The sequence below is a fragment of the Eutrigla gurnardus genome (genome assembly GCF_963514095.1).
Source record: "Eutrigla gurnardus genome assembly, chromosome: 23".
In the NCBI taxonomy this organism is placed as follows: domain Eukaryota; kingdom Metazoa; phylum Chordata; class Actinopteri; order Perciformes; family Triglidae; genus Eutrigla; species Eutrigla gurnardus.
In genome coordinates, this window is record NC_139934.1 from 13,268,817 (window position 1) to 13,289,683 (window position 20,867).

General features: G+C 39.3%; 2 protein-coding genes across 3 annotated transcripts in view; both read right to left on the reverse strand.

Moving 5' to 3' along the window:
• The window catches only part of ecsit (ECSIT signaling integrator), a 380,907-nt gene that overhangs the window by 346,507 nt on the left and 13,533 nt on the right, over window positions 1-20,867 (reverse strand). The gene's annotated exons all lie outside the window — the stretch shown is intronic.
• sstr1b (somatostatin receptor 1b) lies at window positions 15,385-17,162 on the reverse strand. Its single transcript, XM_084002816.1, has one exon. It carries the CDS (start codon window positions 16,951-16,953, stop codon window positions 15,847-15,849), a length of 1,107 nt encoding a protein of 368 aa, XP_083858942.1. The 5' UTR covers window positions 16,954-17,162; the 3' UTR covers window positions 15,385-15,846.

The following is a 20,867-nucleotide window of genomic DNA, read 5'->3' on the forward strand; positions in this document are numbered from 1 at the left end:
TTCTTTTCCCCGCAATTCAATATCGATTCAGCCATTTTCTGAATCGATTCAAGCCCCTGGCCAGTGGGGGCGCTGTGACCGACACCCTCGTGTGATTTGCGCTGCACGGACGGGGGCCGCACTAGACCAAACCATTACAATATGGTGACCGGAGTGAGTACAGCGTTCACACCGGCCGCGGAAGCGCCGCGAATAGGCGCGTAGCGGAGCCCGCTTCCTTTCGGAGCCCGCTTCCTTTCGGAGCCCGCTTCCTTTCGGCGCCCTTGTTAAGCGATAGTGTCGTTCACACCAGACACGGAGCGCCGCGAATAGGCGCGGCTGTCCCGCGCCGTGAAGCGATCGTTTCGGCGTCTGCTCTATTTTTTGCGCGTGCCGCGAGCGAACGCGTCAGTTCTGGCAGGAAATCACACAAAGAGACACGAGACAATCCGGTCAATTTTCAAAATAAAAGCAATTTTCAAAATAAATTCCGCGATTAACAAATGCGATCATAGTTGTGTATCTCAACTCGCACTGGGAAACAGGAAGAGACAATACATTTAATTAATGTGAAGAGTAGATAAACAAATATGTGCATTTCAACGGTATATCTGCACTACTACTGTCTACTACCATAGCTTCCGTGGCCGGTGTGAACCCGTTACATGCACTGTAGTTCAGTGTTTAAGCAGTGTCCTGTTTTATCATGCTATGAGTTATACCACGGCTGTTCATAAGGCATGAAACTAAATAAATTATTTGAAAAAATGATCTGGTACTCTTACTTGTGTATTTCTACTTGATACTGAATCGATATCGAAGCATTTCAATCAATATCGAATCGAAATTGAATCGAATCGTGACCCAACGAATCGAAATCGAATCAAATCGTGAGATTCTAAACAATACCCAGCCCTAATGAAGGGACAGACAATGCTCACAACGATGCAGAATGACCACAGAGATGTAAAATTACACTGTAAATAATTTCTGTAAATTTACGGCGGAATTTCAACAGTAGTAAGGTGTTTTTTAATAAACAGTGCTTTACTGTTAATATTACAGAAAATTAGTGAAATTACAGCTCATTTACAGTTTTTTTAACGGAACTCTAATGTATTCCTATTATACAACACTTTACCGTTAAAGTGTATTAGATAACAGTATCATGCATTATTTTTGGCATTCTGGGAAGAGCATTGCCTGAGCTGCACATGTGAAGCTAGTTACCTGCTATTCCTGATCCATCTCCATCTTACTAATTATTTGGTGAGTACCAACTTTATTTGATTGTTTTATATTACATATTATATTATTGTTTGATTTGATTAGTTTTGATTTAGTTTTGTTAGCATTGATGATTACAGCATATGCACATGCTAGAATGGTTAGCAGCTAGCTAAATTTTCAAAGCTGATAGTCAAACAACACAAGGAGCACATTTTAATTTCTACAAAGTTAACGTTTGTTGACCGCTGCATTTTGTCAGTGAATTAATGAAACTTTATGATAGTTTGTGTAAACCGTCTATGTAATTTACTCTATTCGCACGAGATAAGTATTACCTGGGGACCTCTGGTAATTTGTAATGAGGAAGTTCTCTCTCTGTGAAGATGAGCTGTCATATTGTGTCCTCCAGCTTCTGATGGCTCACTTTTCCGAGAACATTACAGATCTGATCCTACTTGCAGATGTACGTTTTCTTTTTATATATACATATACTATGTCATACAATGACTCATCTTATAACAACACAGTTTGTAATTCACTTTCTATGTCCTAGGGATCTGCCACTACAGCTGACATTGAGAGGACCATCAACATACCAGAAACTCCTCGTCTGATACTACTTGGTATGTTTACACCACTGCATATGCAAGCAACAAAAGGTTATATTAAAGGTACCAGGAGGATGTTTAAGGTTGGAATGTTATGGTTTGCTAAGGTGTTAGTTCATGGCTTGGGACATTTTTTTTATCAGGATGGGGGGGAATGAGGGGCAGAAATGTTAATTTTGTATGCAATATAAGTGTAAGTTGTTGCGAATATAAGTTATTTTAGAGCTGATCTCTCTCTCTCTCTCTCTCTCTCTCTCTCTCTCTCTCTCTCACACACACACAGGCACACACAGGCAAACACACACACACACCCACACACACGCACACACACACACGGCTACTTGCAGGCTGGATTGAGAAACCTGGTGTCTTCGAGTGAGCCGTAACTCTCCTGCCGATGTTCTTGGACTTCCACACTAACAGTACTGTATATGTTTGTAATACTGTTAATATATAAATGTTCGTAACACTGTTTTTAACATGTCATTTTAACATGTAATACTGTTTTTAACATGCAATTTGTTCAGCATGTGAAGTTTTTACATGTAATCTTTACATTCAAATAAAAGTAAAGTGCAATAAGAAGCTGCTTTTTCTCTTACATTTTAATGACAGGATTGAAATATCAGTAGGTTAATTTATTATGGTTTGCCTTCCGTGGCCAGGTTCAAACAGAGATTTAGTGAAACCTAAAGTCAGTCACATGTAACATGTTTTTCTTTACAAAAGTGCCTTTAACTGTGTGCAATCATATTTTAATAGATTATTGAAATGTATAAATAATACAAACTAAATAGTCATTTAATTGTAAAACACAGTGAAAGTAATTTTAAATATCAGTTTACACTGTGTTTTTCATTTACAAGACAAAACTGTTAATTGAGTAACAGTAAAAATATGTAGATTTTACAGAAACATAATGGCAACCCAGCTGCCAGTTCATTACTGTTTTTTTACAGTTCACACTGTTTTTTTTATTTACAGTTTAAAGCTGTAACTTTCAGTGACAGCAAAAATATGTTAATTTTACAGTAACATAATGGCAACCCAGCTGCCAGTTCTTTACTGTTTTTTTACAGGAAAATTTCTAACAGTGTACCACAATAGACAGAATGACTACAAAGAGACAAAAAAGATCACCACAAAGGGACAATAAAAACACCCCAAAACACACAAGGGAAATAAAACAAAGGGGAATAAAACAAAGGGGAATAAAATGACCACAAGGAGACATAACATTGTCACGGTTTTAACAGGGTACAATGGTATAGGACCTAAATGCAGGCAAAAAGGTGAAATGAGAAAAAGTTTATTCTAATGAGGGTTTAAATTAACGCAACAGAGTCTAAAGAAAGGGAGGCCACAAGGGAAAAAAACGATCCACAAAAAAGGAACAAAACAAAACTTCCAAGCGGGGGAAAGAGGAATCCAAAGCACGGGAGGGCAGGGAACACGCTACGTCACAAAACCTGGATCACGAAGGACCAGGAACACCAGTATAAAGAAACGATGAACCGACAAGCAGACGGGGAAACACACAGGCTGCAGTCGAATAGTCAAACAATTAGGTCTGAACGCCTTTTCCTTGACCTCTTGGGAAAACGTCACGCGGTCAAGGAAAGGTGGAAGGAGAACTCATCAGGATTTAGGAAAAGACGGCCGCGGTGCTCAGAGAGCTCAGCAGCAGCTCCTCCTTCAACTCTGCTCTGTAAACCAACAGACCAACACTGTAATAATATGAATTTTAAATATGACAGTAAGTCAAGAGTTTATATGACATGATAAAATAATTCTTAATTGTTTGAGTTGTGGAGAAGGGGTAAGATCTATTTCACTCCTTTTTGGAGATTTAATATTTATTCATGTTGATTATGAATGTTGTTCATCACCAAGAATGTTATTTGACCGTTTGCTGTATTTACATTTATTTTCATTTGTTGTTTTAATTTAGTTTTTTTCAACTGTAACATGATTGAAATAAATAAATGCAAATAGCATTCAGTTATTATCACTGTCCACACACATTTATCAACACAATGCCAATGACTCCATCTGCATGAAAGTCATTGATATGCAAATAGGCATATTGTTTGTTTTCATGAATGACCGACGTTTTCGGCACTTTAAATGTTGCTCTCGCAAGGAATTGTGGGTCTGCGTGATCTCCTTTGCTTTCGTAAAGGAAGATCGTTGTGTCCGATGTTAAAGGAGATGTGAAATGAAGCATTGGATCTCCTTTCCTTTTCATTTAGAGAATCAACCGGCTCTTATCATGGCTGCCTTCCTAAGAAAAAAAAAAAGACGACTCGACCGCAGCCACAGGCTAAATACTCAGGAGTTGATTAACACAACGAGGGACAGCTGAGGAAACACAAGGGCAGGTGAGTAATCAACACAAGAGGGTGGGGGAGTCAAGACACCAGAAACGACAAGGACCAGGATGTACAAAACAGGAAACCAACGCAAGAGACAAAAACTACAAAATAAGAGGGGAAAGCAAACTACAACAACCAAGATCACGACAGAAATGATCACAAGGGAGATAAAATGATCACAAAGGGAAATAAAATGACCACAAAAGTTGAGTTACTTATTGTTTGATGGAATCGATAAACTCTGCCTGATCGCAGGCTGCTGGACTTGCTTTAGGACGAAGACGTTCGGCCTCTCATCCTCATCCATTCGGTCGGTTTCATCCTAACCGACCGAACTGACGCTTAACGAGAAGTGAAAATGGACTGAAAAGCAGCGCCTGTAGCCGCGGCTCCCTGAGTGTGCTGTACAGGCCGCGTCCAAGGCTGCACTCTGAAAGAGTGATTTAATGGCACGCCATTAGCACGGTTCAGCGCCCGCAGAAGCACTCTGGAGATAATTGCATCGCAGTGTTAACAACAGGTTAAGACCATGATGGATAATGTATTCGTGCCCGGGGGCTGCGTGTCTGTTGGTTTTTCTGTCTGCGGCTTTGAATGCGGCCGACAGCAGCTCACATAACATTATGTAGCACGCGGCTAAGAGTGAAACAATGGTAATCATCACAAGAGCCCTGCTCAACATCATTTCTCTGTCCAGAGTGCTGTGTCAGCTTTAAAGGCGCAGTGATCTTCTGTGTGAGTGTTCTCCAGTGAAACTGAATATTTGAGCAGTTGCAAAAGGGATTAAAATCAAATCCTGCACATTTCATTGGACTGTTAAAAAGTGGGCGGGCTTATAATGAAGCATGATGTGGAGCTACAGAGGACTCTTAGTTGAAATGGGTTGGTATGCTTTTTTGTGCTTTTTTGGCGTATATTGTTAAAAAATAGAATACTCCCCGGTGTGTAAAGGTGTTTTTTTGCAAATAATAATATTAATAATTTCAAAAAAGACTGAAATATGTTTTAACATATTTTTTTGTATAAAATGAGTAGTTTCTGCTTACAATGATGAGAATAATATCTGCCCCTGTCAACATTTCAGCATCTCACACTTCAAACGCAGTGTTGGAGTGCGATTGCTCGTTAGTTTGCGAGCCTGATGCCGACAGCTGACTCACCAACCTCACTTTCATCTTTCACATCTGACGCTTGTAATAAATGAAGAGAAGATGAGTTCCACATAAGCTCGTATTGCTCTGCGTTCCCGTGCTGACTCTGCGAGACTTCACTGCCCAAACACACTGAATTCTAATTTGTTTTAAAGGACCAAACACGAGTCCATCTGCTCTGCTAAAAGCATGTACAATTTATGGATATTTTATTAAAGAACAACATGATTCATTGGTTTGAAAAACACTCAAACATCTCCTGCAGTCTGTCCATCCTGGGGAGGGAACCCTCCTCCTCAGTTTCTCTCCCCAAGGTTTCTTCATATTTTCCCTATTAAAGAACATTTTGGAGTGTTTTGCTGATCTGAAGCCAGAGATAGAAGACGAGGCTGTATGCTGATTGTAAATGGGAAACAGACCTGCATTTATAAAGCACTTAGTCTCCTAGTCTTTCCGAGCACTTGAGACGCTTTTACATGTGTCTACATTCATACACATTTATATACTGATGATGCGCGGAGCCGCCTGCCCACCAGAATCGAAACCAATCAAACTCATTCACATGCCAATGTGGTGCAGTGTCTTGCCCAAAGGCACTTTGGTATCGATCTCCCGGTTGGAGGACGACTCGCTCTTCCTCTGAGCCTCAGCCGTCAATCATGATTATGAAGCCACTTGAGGCAAATTTGTGATTTGTGATATTGCTATGTTAAAAAAATGGACTTGAATTGAAAAAGTGTCTCTCTAACTCATTCGTCCATCAGTGCTTGTGGGAAAACAATTGAGAGACCCCGAAATACTACATCACTAACTCACTCATCTGACAGATACTTGGAGGACATGTCAAAGAAAATGTCTTCCTCCTCCTTCTGTTTCATTCCTGGCATAAATCCTCATTTGACACATCGTGTGATTACTCAGCACTAAAGCTTGTTGAGGTTGACAAGTTCGTCATCATAACTCAAGTCTTCTTCTGCCTGTAATTTTAGGGAAGGTTAAGGTTGACGGAGTGATATGATGATGAGGTGTTCAGCTGCCCTGAAAGTAGTTTGAAGTTAGCAACTACAAGATTATAGTTGACGCTAAGAGTTGCGTCAGCATTGTGGGTATGCTGATGATAGCATTTAGCTCAAAGCAGCTGACAGCCTCGCACAGCATGGCTGTAGACCAGGAGGCAACCTCCTGTTGTGAAAAGTGAAGCCAATGTGGAAATGCCTTGGACTTGCATTCTCTGTGCTGGCCATGGAAGACAATGAAAACATAAAACACACATTAGCCTCCTATAAGGTGATTAAACCAGCAGCGATTAAACCAAATGTCCCAGCTGCCTCTCAGGATGCTACAGAGCCACAAACTAAAGTGCTGCTCCTCGTTCATTTTAGTAGCTCAACAAAAATCCACAACCACCATGGACCTTAGCACCCGCCACCAGTTTTATATCATGAAGTCCAAACTCATTTTATAAAACACAATCAAGATGAACAGAGTTAGTAGTCTTTATCATTCCCTGTTGCTTTATGATTTATGGAAACTTAGGTTGAAATGGAAGTTCTGTAAAATATTACCCATGCCACCCTCAGTTTGGTCAGAAACGCACACCAAAAAGAAGTCCGATTGCATGGAAGTCTATCAGTAAATGACTCTGCTTCTCACTTGATTTATTATCCCACACCAAACAATGGGTCACGACGACTACGTCCACTTCTTATAAACAGTCTATGAATTTAACAAGGGGATGATGACCACCACAACTTCCCTTTAAAAGATGCAACTTAGTACTCATTTACCAGGTAATCCATTACAATTGCTTTAAGTAGTACAATCCAATGTATGCATTAACCATCAGGGTAAACAAAAATATAAAACTCTTTGAAACCTGGAGAGAAATAGTGTTAAACAGTTTTATAGAGATTTTTGGATTGTTGTGTTAGGTTTTCTTTTTCCCCACTCGGGAACAATAGTTTGGCAGAATGAGTAAAAAGATACACTGTGGCTGTGAGAGAATCCAACATTCGCCTCGGTTGAGGGCTGACTGGGTTTTATATTCACATAACAAGCACATCATCTGTGATAAGCTGCAAACTATTGGCTATTAAACTGAACACAAAAGGTAGCGCCACAGTAGGGCTCCTCTTATCATTGACCATGGCCATTGGCCAATTGAGCTGAAACATCAGTGCAGCTACCTGAGACTCACACTTTTAACTGGATGTTAATGAACCACAGTTAGTTTCACTCTGTAAAATTTGAACCATAACAAAAATAAATAAAAAACAACTCTCACACTGAGTTTAACTGACTGCTGTAATATATTGTTTCATTATGAGACAGAGCTGTGGGAGGGAAACAGAAGAGAGACCTACAGTGAAGTTTCTTTATTATTCAGCAGAAAGTTTATTGTAACTGGGACTCTGGAAAAAGCTTTCCCGTTTTTGTGCAGCTCGGGGGTCAGTGGCTCGATCCCAACGTCCACACTCACAGAAGATGGTACATAAAACACATGATCAGAGGAATGCAAGCTGAGGTTATACACTGATCTATTCACCAAAAATTTTGCTTTTTGAAGCTGTTTTAACAAAAAATTGTAAATAAATTGTTTGACAATTACATTTCGTCTGGTAAGGCAAAATGTATGAGCAGAAAAACCATGTTGTGAAAACCAAATGTAAAAAAAAAAAAATCAGGTTAGCAGTTAGCATGTTAGCAAGACCCATAATGCACTGCTTTAATGCAATGCTGGTTGGGTGGTGCATTCAACCGGTGATATTAAGGTAAATGCTACCGTGTTTCTTTTTACCTTTACCGAGGTACAACATTGTGTCATCAGGGTAGTGTGACTATTTCACAAACTGTGAAACTGTGAGACTTTGAGACTGTGTTGTGTTTTCTATTTCTTTATTGAAGTAACTTTTGACTTATTACAGAAAAACCTGACGGTGTAAAATATTTCTGAAGTGATCTGAAGTGAAGTTGTCAGAAAATGACATGTAGCTTTGAAATTGAAACGGCTACTGCCGCAGGAGGTGTTCATCACGTTCATCTTCATACAATAACAGTTCAATTGCATCCACTTTCACGGCTACTTCTGACATTTGCAAGCGGAGCGGAGTCGACTCGGATCTCATCTCAAACAAACTGAGTGTTGGTGGAGGCAGACTGAGGAGTAATGAAGGGGCCGTGCAGCCTTCAGGCGAGTCAGGGAAAAAGCATTAAGTTCCTTTTTATGGTTGCACCTCATCTGAAATGAACAATTTCAAACCATCTCTCGTTTGCCATTGCTAAAGGCCTCGCTTCTGGGTTTGTTTTTTGTTTTTTTGACAGCACTGAAGGAATGTGGAATTAATGCTGTGTGTGTAAATGGTTAAACACTCCTTTAAAACAGTAACTCTAGGGATAAAATCACAGTGGGGAAAAGATTCTCTCTTGTTTTACAAGGATCTTTCTGCTGACTGCACAGTTTGAGTGCTCAAATCTGCACCTCGGGAGATCAGCCTCTGGTGGTGAGCAGGGTTACCCACTGTGGTAGACCGAACCTCACCGTCCAACTAACACCAACAACAACACTCTGTCTTCTCTTATTGGGTGAGATAATGGCTGCATTATTTCTGTGACTGCTGTGGGGGGAAGGACCATTGCTTATTAATAGCATTGTACAGTATATTCATTTACTTCTTCATACAGTAGCTCTTGAAGAGATCGTTGGAGAGATTTATGTGTAAAACATGGTGATGCTGTTTGCATTTGCTAGATTCATGAGTGAAAATATTAAAATCAGAATCAGAAAGGAGTTTATTTCCAATTACGTTTTCACATACAAGGAATTTGCATTAGTGTTCAGTGCCCACAATAATCAAAAATAATGAACAATAAATCAAAGTACTGCAGTGAAATAGACACTGTAGTCATATTATAATAATAACTTGTGCTAAAATGTCATATCAGTGGTGTAAAAGATTTCAACATTTTTTGCAATATTGATTTTTTTATTTGATTTAATTTTTTAATTGAATGACTGAGGGAAGATTTTCAGCACCAAGGACAGTTCTACTTTACCGTTATCATGGTAGGATTTGTATCGTGCCTAAATCTAACATTCTAACCGAGGGGGTTCACGCCTCCACCAGGAAGAACAACAATCAGGAAGCTCCTATGATGTCATTCTGCTGATAATTAGCCATGTTTTCTTGATATCACTCCCATATCTGCTCAAATTAGGATGTGTAGCTTTAGGAGAGATGTATGCAGGAACTACAGCGAGTGCAGAGAAGAATGGAAGCAATGAATATGTGGTTGGGACAATCTAACGGTCTGGGGGAAATTACACTGAGTGGATATCATTTCCTATATTGTGTATATCCAGAGGATGTGATTGGTCCCAGATCACATATTTGAAGATATCAAAAAAGTTAAAAGTGCAGAAATGCATCAAATAACTAATCCGGAAACTGGTGTTTCATTTAAACTTGGGGATCGTTTTATACTTTGCTTGCAATTGCAATTTCTGACCAATTTGATCAAATCAATGACTGAAGTGGAGAGGACAACTGCAGTCAAATTGCCCCCATTCTCCAATACCTTCATCTTCCAACCTTCAGCTTGATTATGCTGTTATAACATTTACGGGTAAGATTTCATGGCAAAAGGCATCAATATAACAACGACCTGCCGAACATTCATGAAAAGCAATCATCTTGAATTCATAAGCGGTGTAGGTTTGATGAGTGTGCGTGAACAAATCAATCAATAACATCAGAGAAGCTTTGTGGTTCAGGATTCTGATATAGATTTATTCCACTTTGCAACAAAACACAAATTGCTGCAGGACAACAGGCAATCAGCCCAAATTGTCGTCAAATGTGTGCCATACACTTTCAATGACAAAGGGGTTGTTTGTTCTTCTTCAAAGTCAGAATGTAAACTATAACAAAGATAGATAAACATGTATAACATATTTTTAATGAAATATTAATAGGATGTGGCTGCTCAAATGGACCAGATGATGCTGGTAAGAATAGGGACTCATCAGCCATGTAAACAGCTTAATAGGAATACTGTCTTTTTAGAAGTAGGGGCAACAACCAGCATATTTTAGTGCATGTCGACTCACAAAGTTTCAATATGCCGTTTAACCTGTTGGTGGGACAAGTGCACATTCATCACAGTCACGTAAATGTTAGTGCAGATTGTGTTTGCAGATAGTTTAAAAGGCCATCGGCCATCACGGTATCATTGTAAGTGGTTGACTTGTCATCCTCTGCTGTGGATTTGAATCCCGCTGCTGTCAACAGTGTATACCCCATAGATGCTGCATCATTGATGAGCCCGAGGAACTTCCTGTTCGGTTCCTGTTCCTTTGTCATTTAGCTTGACAGGCTCCTTTCCCCATGTTGACATGAGGCATGTTCCTGTCTGCTCTGCTGCCTTAAAACAGTGTGGCATCTCTGCAGAGCTAACTCAGAGAGCTTGCTAATGAGGAGCAACTGTTTCCAGTCAGGGGGGAAAAAAAGGCAAATCAAAGAGAGGAACTTGTTGTTAGACTTCTATTGATGTTCGATGGTTCCTTTGCTTTAATGATGGTAAACAGTTTTAATTATAATCACAAGAGTTAAGGCTGGGATTTGTTTTTTATCAGTGATACAAGCTCTGCACAAACTCTGAATGGCCTTGAGTCCCATACAAACATAATTGCACATTTACAGTTTATTATAGTAATTGTTAGGGAGTTACTGATATCTAAATGCATGCATGTAAACTGGTTATATGACATTATGTTTTATTAGATTGTTTGTTTGTTTTACTTAGATATATAACGCAATCTACACAACATACTTTAAAAGAGGATCTGGTCCAAGATATTGTATTTATTATTATTTTTTTAAATGTCAGGGGGATTTGAAATCAGGTTTTCTTACTTCTGGGACAGGTTTGCCTTCAGCTACCCAGCATACCAACACAGTCTCATTTCAGTTTCTAAAATATGAAACAAGGTCGCAATTTTTTTTTTTTTTGTCTCAATCTGCACGACTTTGTCAAACTAATGTAATGAAATTGGAAGGATCGTTCGTGTCTGCCCCACCTTTCCAAACCCTAACCCTAAGTATTTTAAGTTGCCTTACTCCAAACATATAGGCCTAACTAGTTCAGCCCTTCTGGAAGCTGAGATGTTGCAATCGCAACAATTTCAGCAAATTCAACAAAATCCTTGGGAATTAGGCGTGAGCTTGCAATTTTGCAAATAGTTCATGAATAAAGAGTCTCAAATCGGATTGTTTACAGTGAAAGCTTTATTAAAATATCCAGTTGGATGTGTAATGAGCATATAAGCGTATGAGAGAGAGAGAGAGAGAGAGAGAGAGAGAGAGAGAGAGAGAGAGAGAGACATCACTGAGTGAGGTAGAGGAGAGAGAGACTTCTTCATTTACAAATAAAACATATTTTGTTAGAATTTTTGCAATCTTGAAACTTTTTTTTACAGAACAGTGTAGTTGTATCCTTACTGGAACAAGTTACCTTTGATTTGTTATGAATTATCCAACAATAAAAAAATGTTGGCCATTTTTCCTTTCTTTGCAAAACAACAGCTAAAACTGCAACAATCCACCAGAAATCCTGGAGGGACCGGTATTTCCTTGCCATCTGTTGATATCGCATAGAGAAGATATGAGAAAAGTTAGCATAAGACGTAATAGCCAGTACCCTTCAGTACTGAATGGGAAGCAACAGGAAATGGATGGATGTTATTTTCGATGCAGGAAAAGTGCATCACTGCAGCAGACAGCAACACGGGTCCAATGACAGCATGTACCGACCAAGAACATCATCCCTCCACCTGTCGAAAGAAAAGTGCTGACAGGATGAAAAATCTTTCCGGGCACAAAGGTGGAGAATTTTACGGCTCCGTCTTCTGCGTCTCCCAGATCTCTGTCATTGAAGCCTGACCTCCTGACGGGAACAAGACTGCAGCCATTGTACATTTTCCTTCCTATCGTTTTATGAATGACTGTCAATTTTCATCCATCGGGGATAGAGTGCACAGATACACCATTTCCCAGCCTTTTGTTGAGACAGCAGGCTTTCAGGGGATTCCAGCTCTGGAAAGGTAGCTGTTTGAGGGAGAAAATGAATCCTGCCAATGGACCTTGATCAAGGATTTCAGCAGAATCATCCAATATTAACTTTCCTGTGTGGCGATACGGTCGGTAACAACAACTTCAGGTTGAACAAAGTTAATTTGATGTCTGCTCACCTGCCTGTTTTCATGAATATATTCATAGGGATATTGAAAATGTGTTGTACGACCTGTAAACGTGTGCCAAGTGTTTACGTGGAATATGTTCCAGGCTTTAACGGAACTTTCCAGAGAAGAGGTTGCCTGTATCTGTGATATTTTAATAGGCTATTAGACCGTAACGTTTGTAAAGGAAAGAAAGGCTTATTTCTGCGGGGTTGTGACTTGTATCCAGCTGCGCCTCTGTGGTCAGGAAATGAACACAACGGGTCATTAGTTCGCTGCTACAATGTTACATAGATTGAGCTAAACCAGAATCATTTGGCTTATAGGGCTATCACAGCATCGAGTCAACAAAAATATACAGCAAAACAAACGACGTTCCCTCTTGTGTTATATTCAAACTGATTCAAATCTGGCAATATTTATTGACATATTGTTCTGGCTTACACAGTAACTGCTTATCAAACACAAACGCTCATAACAACTTAGCTTTTTCATATTTTTGTTCCAAATTCTGATTCTGAATTATCTAATTAATTCATATATATTCATTAAAGTTAATCACTCCGAGGGCGGGATCTCCACCAGGGAATTTGGGATCATGTTGATAAATAAATGAATGCATTCATTTGGGTCGCCTTCACTTATTACCGAGTGCTCAAAGCAATGAGATTAATGAGCAGCAGTTAGTGGAGTAGAGGTGGACTTTTTTAAGCTGTGTTTTCCCTGTGAATCTCTGAAACCTTCCTAAATATCAATAGGGATAAGAGTGAATTAAAATTTTAAGAAAGTCAATAAAATGCTTTAATTGGTCCAAAATAGGATCAAGCGTGCATCACTCTGGGATTTTTTGACAAGTAAGATGCTTGATAAATACAGGCCTACAAAAATGCCTTTCCTTTTCCTTTAACGGCATATTTCAGACACTGGTAGTAGTCCTTGAAGCATCGTCAATCCAGAATGTGACAGAACTACTGCTCCAATCGATATTCACAAACCAATACCCCCATAACAAATAACACTTTTTTTTTTGCGTTTTTGTTCATGATTCTGTTCTGGTTATTATTCTGTTGATGTCATGAAGATAAAGCACACAATAGGGTCCCGAAAGAGAGCAGACGATGTCACCCGCATAATGAAGGACATCTCAACTTATTAACAACAAGTAACATTTAATAATAATGATAATAATCTTGGCAATTCTTATTTATCTTTTTTTTTTTTTGCGGCTGAATTTAATTTAATACTGTTTTAATTAACACATTGGCTACAATTTTGTATTTGTATGGTGATTGGTCGACTGACTGGAGAAAGCAATAAACCAGCCTGTATGGAGTAGCATAAACAGTGAGCAAACCCTTAAACTAATGCCAGATTATTATTTTCCCCAGTTCTACATCCTGGTTTATATTTTTGCATTTGAAGGACATTGGACCTGTTTTGTTGGATTAAACTGCCTCATTAAGGTTTTTGAATCATTACAGAAGTTTGAGTTGGACAATGGTGGATAATTTCAGTGGATATTCCTCTAGTGATTTGTTTAGCTCTTATTTATAATATTTTAAGCTTGCTAACTAGTTTGGATGGTCAGAGCAAAATGCCACATCTGTTATAAAAGGGTCTAAAAATGGTGCCTGTTTGTCCACAGAAATTATACTTGATGACATCTGAAGATTGAAACATTGTTAATGAAAGAATTTCTAAAAGTGAAAAGTGTTCCATGATTTTATGGGCAATTTTCTTTAGTATTTCATCCCACTCTGCAGTAATCTTTATCAGCTTTTGAAGGCAAAATGATCATGTCATTCTAAAATGAAATGTTCACCTTTTTTCGAGAATCTTCAAAGCACAAAATAATAAAAGTGAAATCACGGATGAAAAGATAATTTTGTGAACCTTTGTAATTTAGAAACATGAAATCAACACATACATCATTTTTTTTCTGGCATGTTGTGCAACAGATGCACAACTACTCTGGCTCATTTTGCAAAGACAAACCTTAAGATTCAAACACCAACGAACAATCAACAAATATTGATACAGCAAACACAGGAATGTACACAGAAAGAATCATTTAGAGAAAGTTACACACATAATAATTTAAACTTTCTCTTTATCTGCATGATGTCGCAGGACCAACACAAGCCCAACATTACGTCACGCCACACGACACCCCGTGTGTGTATGTTTTTTATATATTATGAAATCATTCATTTGTGTTATTGAAAAGTAAAACTAGACTAGCATACTATGAAATTAAGCTTGGTTGTGTTTGCCCAGAAATATTAATTTGCAAACAGTTTTGAATTTAACTTTGTGTTGAACAAATTCACAAGATTTAACATTTAAAAGAGATTTGAACAGCATGTGGTGACATTTAAACAATACCTGTTGTGTGCAGTGTTCATTCTGAAAATTGCTATAAAAGGTACATAAATAGGATATTTAGCTCCTGAATAAGTTAAACTCCTGATTCAATACCCAATAGCACCCACATGTCCTAAAAAAAATTGTACAGATTTGTTACATACGTACCTAGACAATAAAGAATATTTTATTTGCAAATGATTTTTGTCTTGGTAAAAAAATGTTCTTTCTTCTGTGGAAAAGACATTGAAACTTGAAGACTATGAGCATACGGACTTGTTTATATTTACTTTTATGCCCAATAGTTTATATAACTACTTACAGACCAAAATAAATGTAATTTATCAATATGAAATACATTCATGAACGATCAAATTGGGATTTTGGGGGTGCCATTGTGTGCTTGTTATGACAAGTGAACGTGGAATTTTACATTTGTATTTTGTTAAGGTTGTACCAAAGCAGACCCTTGTCTCTAGGGCTGACATAAGTAGGTAAGTAAGAATTAAAATGTTAATAACTATAACCATTATGTGCTTACATTTTCCTGTGCTTTACATCCTTGCCTATTTGAAAACTGAAAAATGTTTAGGATCTTTACAGTTATGTACAATATTTTAAATTCAGTTTTTCTTTCAACATTCCAGCCAGTCAGATCATCTCCTCACCCATTTATTTCATGGCCCGTGTCCCACAATTCTTTACATTAAGGAGTTTACATGTTGTCAAGTCAAGTTTTGTATGACACACTCCAAGGGGATACATAGAAATAACAACATATTTAAAACGTATGTTATTTTGGTTTCTAAAACTTATATGAATCAAAATGAAATAACAATCTCCCCTCTATAACCCCAAGCTGGGAAAACTCCTCTTTAGTCAGCGGCTACTTGCCTCTGTCCTTGTTACACTGTGGTTGTACGGGAGGTATATGTCCCATTGCGAAACACCATATCAGAAGCCATATAGTCCTTGGGAAAATCCAACGGGTTACATGTTGCTTGTCTTTTCAAAGCTACAGCACAATAATCCACCTGTTCTCCATCCAGCCCAGACTCCAGCCACCGGAAACAAACAATGCGCTGGAATGAGCGGCGGAAATTGTCGGACACAAAGCCATACAGGATAGGATTGGCGCCACTGTTGGCATAGCTGAGGATGACAAAAAGCTGAGTGACCATGGGGTCTGGGGGTCGGTGGAAAACGCTGACCAGCTGTATGATGTAGAAGGGCATCCAGCAGAGAACAAACACCGCCACCACCAGCAGCACCATGCGGGTGATTTTCTTCTCTGAGCGCCGCCGTTGAACCCAGCCTGCTTTTAGCCCCACTGCTCGCATCCTGGCCACCATTAGACAGTAGCATAAGCAGATTGCTCCCACTGGCAGCAGAAACCCCAACAGGAAGGTATAGACCACGAATGCTTCTGACCACGCTGATTCAGGCCACAAGAAGTTACAATCCACGCCACCGTCCTGCGCTGGGACGGTGTCTGCAAAGATGATGATGGGCAGGATGACAATGAGCGACAACCCCCATACACACACATTGACTACTTTGGCTACCGTCGGTCTGCGGTAGCGGGCGGCCTTGATAGGGTGGACAACCGCTATATAACGGTCCACACTCAGCACAGTCAGGCAGAAGATCGATGTGAACATATTGATACCATCCACGCTCAGCACCAACCTACACATCAGCGACCCAAAGGGCCAATGGCGGACGGCGGCCGATGTGGCCAGGAAAGGAACACTTAACATGAACAACTCATCGGCAATTGCTAAATTGAGGATGTAAATGTTTGTGGCTGTTTTCATTTTGGCATATTTCAGGATGACATAGATGACCATGGCATTGCCAGTAAGACCTATGCAGCAGACAAGGGCATAGATTGATGGGATGATTATCTTACTGGCGTCAGGCTCCTGGAAGTAGTCCTCATAGTCCATGCTTGTATTATAGGGCAGCCCTGTTGGATAGGGCCCGTAGTCCTGGCTCCCATTGAAATCCATGGTCACTTTTGGTGGTTTTGTGATGTTTACGTTGGAATGATGCTAGCCGATGGAGCTATTGAGAGCTGACGTGGAACCAAACCTTGAGTTCTTGGAATTTGGGATAGCACACTTACAAGAGAGCCAACCTTAAAACATAACCTCACCCGTACATTTGTCCAGACAGGGATACTTCATGGCACACATTTATCTTAGAATTATATTGATATAATGAGAGTTGGAATCTCTGATATGAGCTGGTGGAACAAAAACTAGCCTGGAAGTAGCGTCAGGACTTTGCCTCTCTATTGTCCTTTGGGTTTCTATGATGATCCCCAAAAACGAGAACCATGTTCATAATACAAACTTCTATATTTATTTGTTTATTTATTTATCTATAACCCAAGAAAGAAAATGTTCACTCTTCTCACGGTCCATACATCCTTGATTATCCTGGGTTTCCTGTGTGTTTGCTTGTCACCATATTCTCATTGTAAAGTCCAGTCAGCCTTTCATCGCTTTTTTTCTCCTTCAGAAAAAAAGGATGTGCAATTGCTCTCAAGGTAAATACTGTACACACTGATCCGTTGGGTTCTTAGTGAGAAATCATGAAGCATTCCATTTTCTTTCATGAGTAAAGATATTATCGACCATCTGTTCCAGGTTGTATTCAGTGCGGGGTTCTGATCGAAAGCAAGGTAATACCACTTGCACCCACAGTAGATGAAACTCTATTGATTGAAACAGGCCCTTCCAGCTGGTCAAATCATGTCGAGTGTCCACTTAAAGACTTTGCCACTTGGCTCTTGTGTGTTGGCTTGTTGAGTCTCACAGCCATTGCAGAGTGCCGAGAAATCACAAGGTTTGTGCCGGCGCTTCCCTTAGGGATACGCTGTGCTCCCATTTTCTGTTTCCTGAATGATGAAAACCTGTGAGAAAACAAAGAACTAGGTCACCTTGTTTGCCACCAAGCACAACAACAAACAGACATCAAGCACAACAACAAGTACAAGTTCGTACCTGACACTACATTTACCTGGAAAGTATAAGCATTAAGACATTTCTGTCAGTGGCTTTGGCTGACATGGGGCATCTGTTTGTTTGGTTTGCAGGCAATATCATTACTGACCAAGATGGAACGCAGGCTCAGACGTAGTATCTTATAGAGTTGCTTAGTCTTGCACAGTGTTGGGCAAGTTACTCTAAAAAAGTAACTAGTTAAAGTACTAGTTACTTCTCCCAGAAAGTAACTAAAGTAGTTACTGAGTTACAAATTCTAAAAGTAACTAGTTACTTTGGAAAGTAACTATTGCTTTACTTTCAAATAATTTTTAAATACTGATGTGTCAAATAATTTGGACCCCATCTCCATCTCCAACTTAAAATACATGTGCGTGTTCAATTATTTATGATAAATCTGAGTATTATAATGAAATGGATACTCAATACATTACAAGCAGAAATCCACAGTGCACAAATCTAAAAAAATTTTTAATGGAGATATTATAATTACTATGCTTATAGAGTGGATTGATAAATATAACACAATATATCTTTTGGAAAATCATGTAGCAAAACATTATCACCCAATTCTAATCCAATAGTAATAATAACAAGAATAATAATAATACATTTTATTGATCAGATTATTGAGAGCTTTGTAAATGATGAGGAGGATCTTGAAGTGGATATGCGGCTTTACTGGGAGCCAGTGAAGGTGTTGCAGGATGGGTGTAGGAGTCTCTTATGTCCACTTTTCTTTTTTTAGATATCCTGACTGCATTTAATTACCAAATACACACGCACGCGCGGACATACACACAGGGACACCGATTCAAACGTTAATGTAAATGAAACCTCTGATATTACAATCCTTCTAGCTGACGTGAACCAGGCAGAACAAACTCCCAATGCACAGTAGCGGACTCCTGTAGGACTCCTGACCGCAGACTAGCAGACCGGTGTGCAAGCAAGATGGAGTGACAGCGGGGACGGCCAATCACACAGGCTTCAGCTTGAGCGGACGTTTTCTGCTTGGTCCTAGTGCTTGACACGTCTCTGTTTACTATAGCGTAACATTTGTTTTTTTCTGCCTTCAATGAAGTAACGCTACACATGTTTTTGCAGTAACGATAACGGCGATATAATAATGAGATGAGTAATAAATTAGATTACTCGTTATTCCCATCACTGGTCTTGCAGTAGCTATTTTATTTACTGGGAGTAAAATTAAAGTGAAATTGCAAAAGTTAGGCTGAAGAATACCCAACATTTCCTGAATTTGTTGTGTCCGAATAATAGCTTTTAAATAACAAGTGACTTTTAGTTACAGGAAATTCATTATGTCATCGAATATGCATAGCTTTGTTAGCAGCTAGTGTTCAACAAAACAAGTCTACTAAGGGAGGATGAGTACACAGCAAAAATGATGTGCTTATCCACCATTTTCCAGCCACTCTGTTGACCATGAAATATCCAATTGCTATACGAAAAGGCAGATCCCTGTCAAGTGTGGACACACATATGGAGACACGGCTGAGTTTTAATCTGGTGCGTCCAATCACAAAAGTGATCTTTTTCCAAACATTTATTTTGTATATGACTACATCAAATAATACAAGTGATGGCCGTTTGCATGCTAGAAAATGACGCCACCACGGTTTGTGAGTGTGAAGTTGTATTGCGGTGCTTGGTCATGCACGTCTGAAACCATTGATTTTGAAGGGATTTAGAAGCAGAAGGTCTATAAAATCTACATTTGATTAAATACTTTGCCAGCCAAGTCTAATCATTCACGGGAAATGTAACCTTTGTTTCATTGTAATGCATTGACTACTTAAGGGGGGTTTGTATAAAGGCGATGAAGTGGTTCGTTTATTGCGTTTTGCACACATGTGCTCGCGCCACCGTGCCTTGGGGGGTTATGAATAAAGCTTAAAAGTAAAATATACAATATTTTCCTGAAAAAAAACATTGTATGAAAAGTACAATATCAAATATTTATACAATATGGTAAATGCACCTGCATTTCTATAGCGCTTTTCTAGTCTTTCCGACTACTCTAGGTGCTTTACATTACAATTAGTCTATTTACCCATTCACACATATTCATGGTGGAGGAGCCGTCTGCACATCAGGGTGTAATCAATCTATTCAGTATCTTGCCCAAGGACACTTCAGCATGTAGACTGGAGGAGCTGGGATTTGAAACACTGATCTTCCGATGACTCGCTCGACCTTATACAACAGTATTCCCCTGCCTTTCTTTTCTATTTTATTTTTATCTTGCTTTATGCAGGACTCTTCTGGGCATCAACAAGAGCATTTGGATCCCACATGAAGGTGTAACGCCCAGCAAATAAGCAGGTGCATACACATTTAGATTGCTTCCCGCCTCTATCACATCATTTTGTCCGTATCTTTTGAAAGATCACAAACAGATCTGTTTGCTGGAAAGAACGACAAAGCAGGTTGTGTCAAAGCCTATTCAAAACACATATCAATAAATCCTTGCTGTTGTTGTCCATCTTATAGTTCGTCATTAATCCGAAGTCAAGTTGATTTTTGACCTTGTAATACTTTCACGTCACATCATCTTGTTAATATCTACAGGATGAGAATGATCACGGAGAAGGCAGCTTGTCAGTCAACACTGTACGAACCTGCTTGAAAGCCTACTTCCAGATGGTATCTCATTAGACTTGTAATTTCTGACACGTCAATTTCCCGCTCACCAATTCCAATGAATGCCTCCTCTTTGCCATCCGCTGGTGTGTTAACATCCACACCGCCTGCCACGTAATCTGCATTGTGACAGCTTTTGTCGGATTGCATCAGTTTACCACGCCACTGCAAATTAAGTTCACATGCAGCTATTCAGCATCGGGTCTTTCCAGTAACATAATGCCACTGATGGAGATTTACCGCAAACCTTT

What these genes read in the sequence shown, in the direction of transcription:
- sstr1b (XM_084002816.1), bottom strand. Translation starts at nt 16,953, where the DNA reads ATGGATTTCAATGGGAGCCAGGACTACGGGCCCTATCCAACAGGGCTG.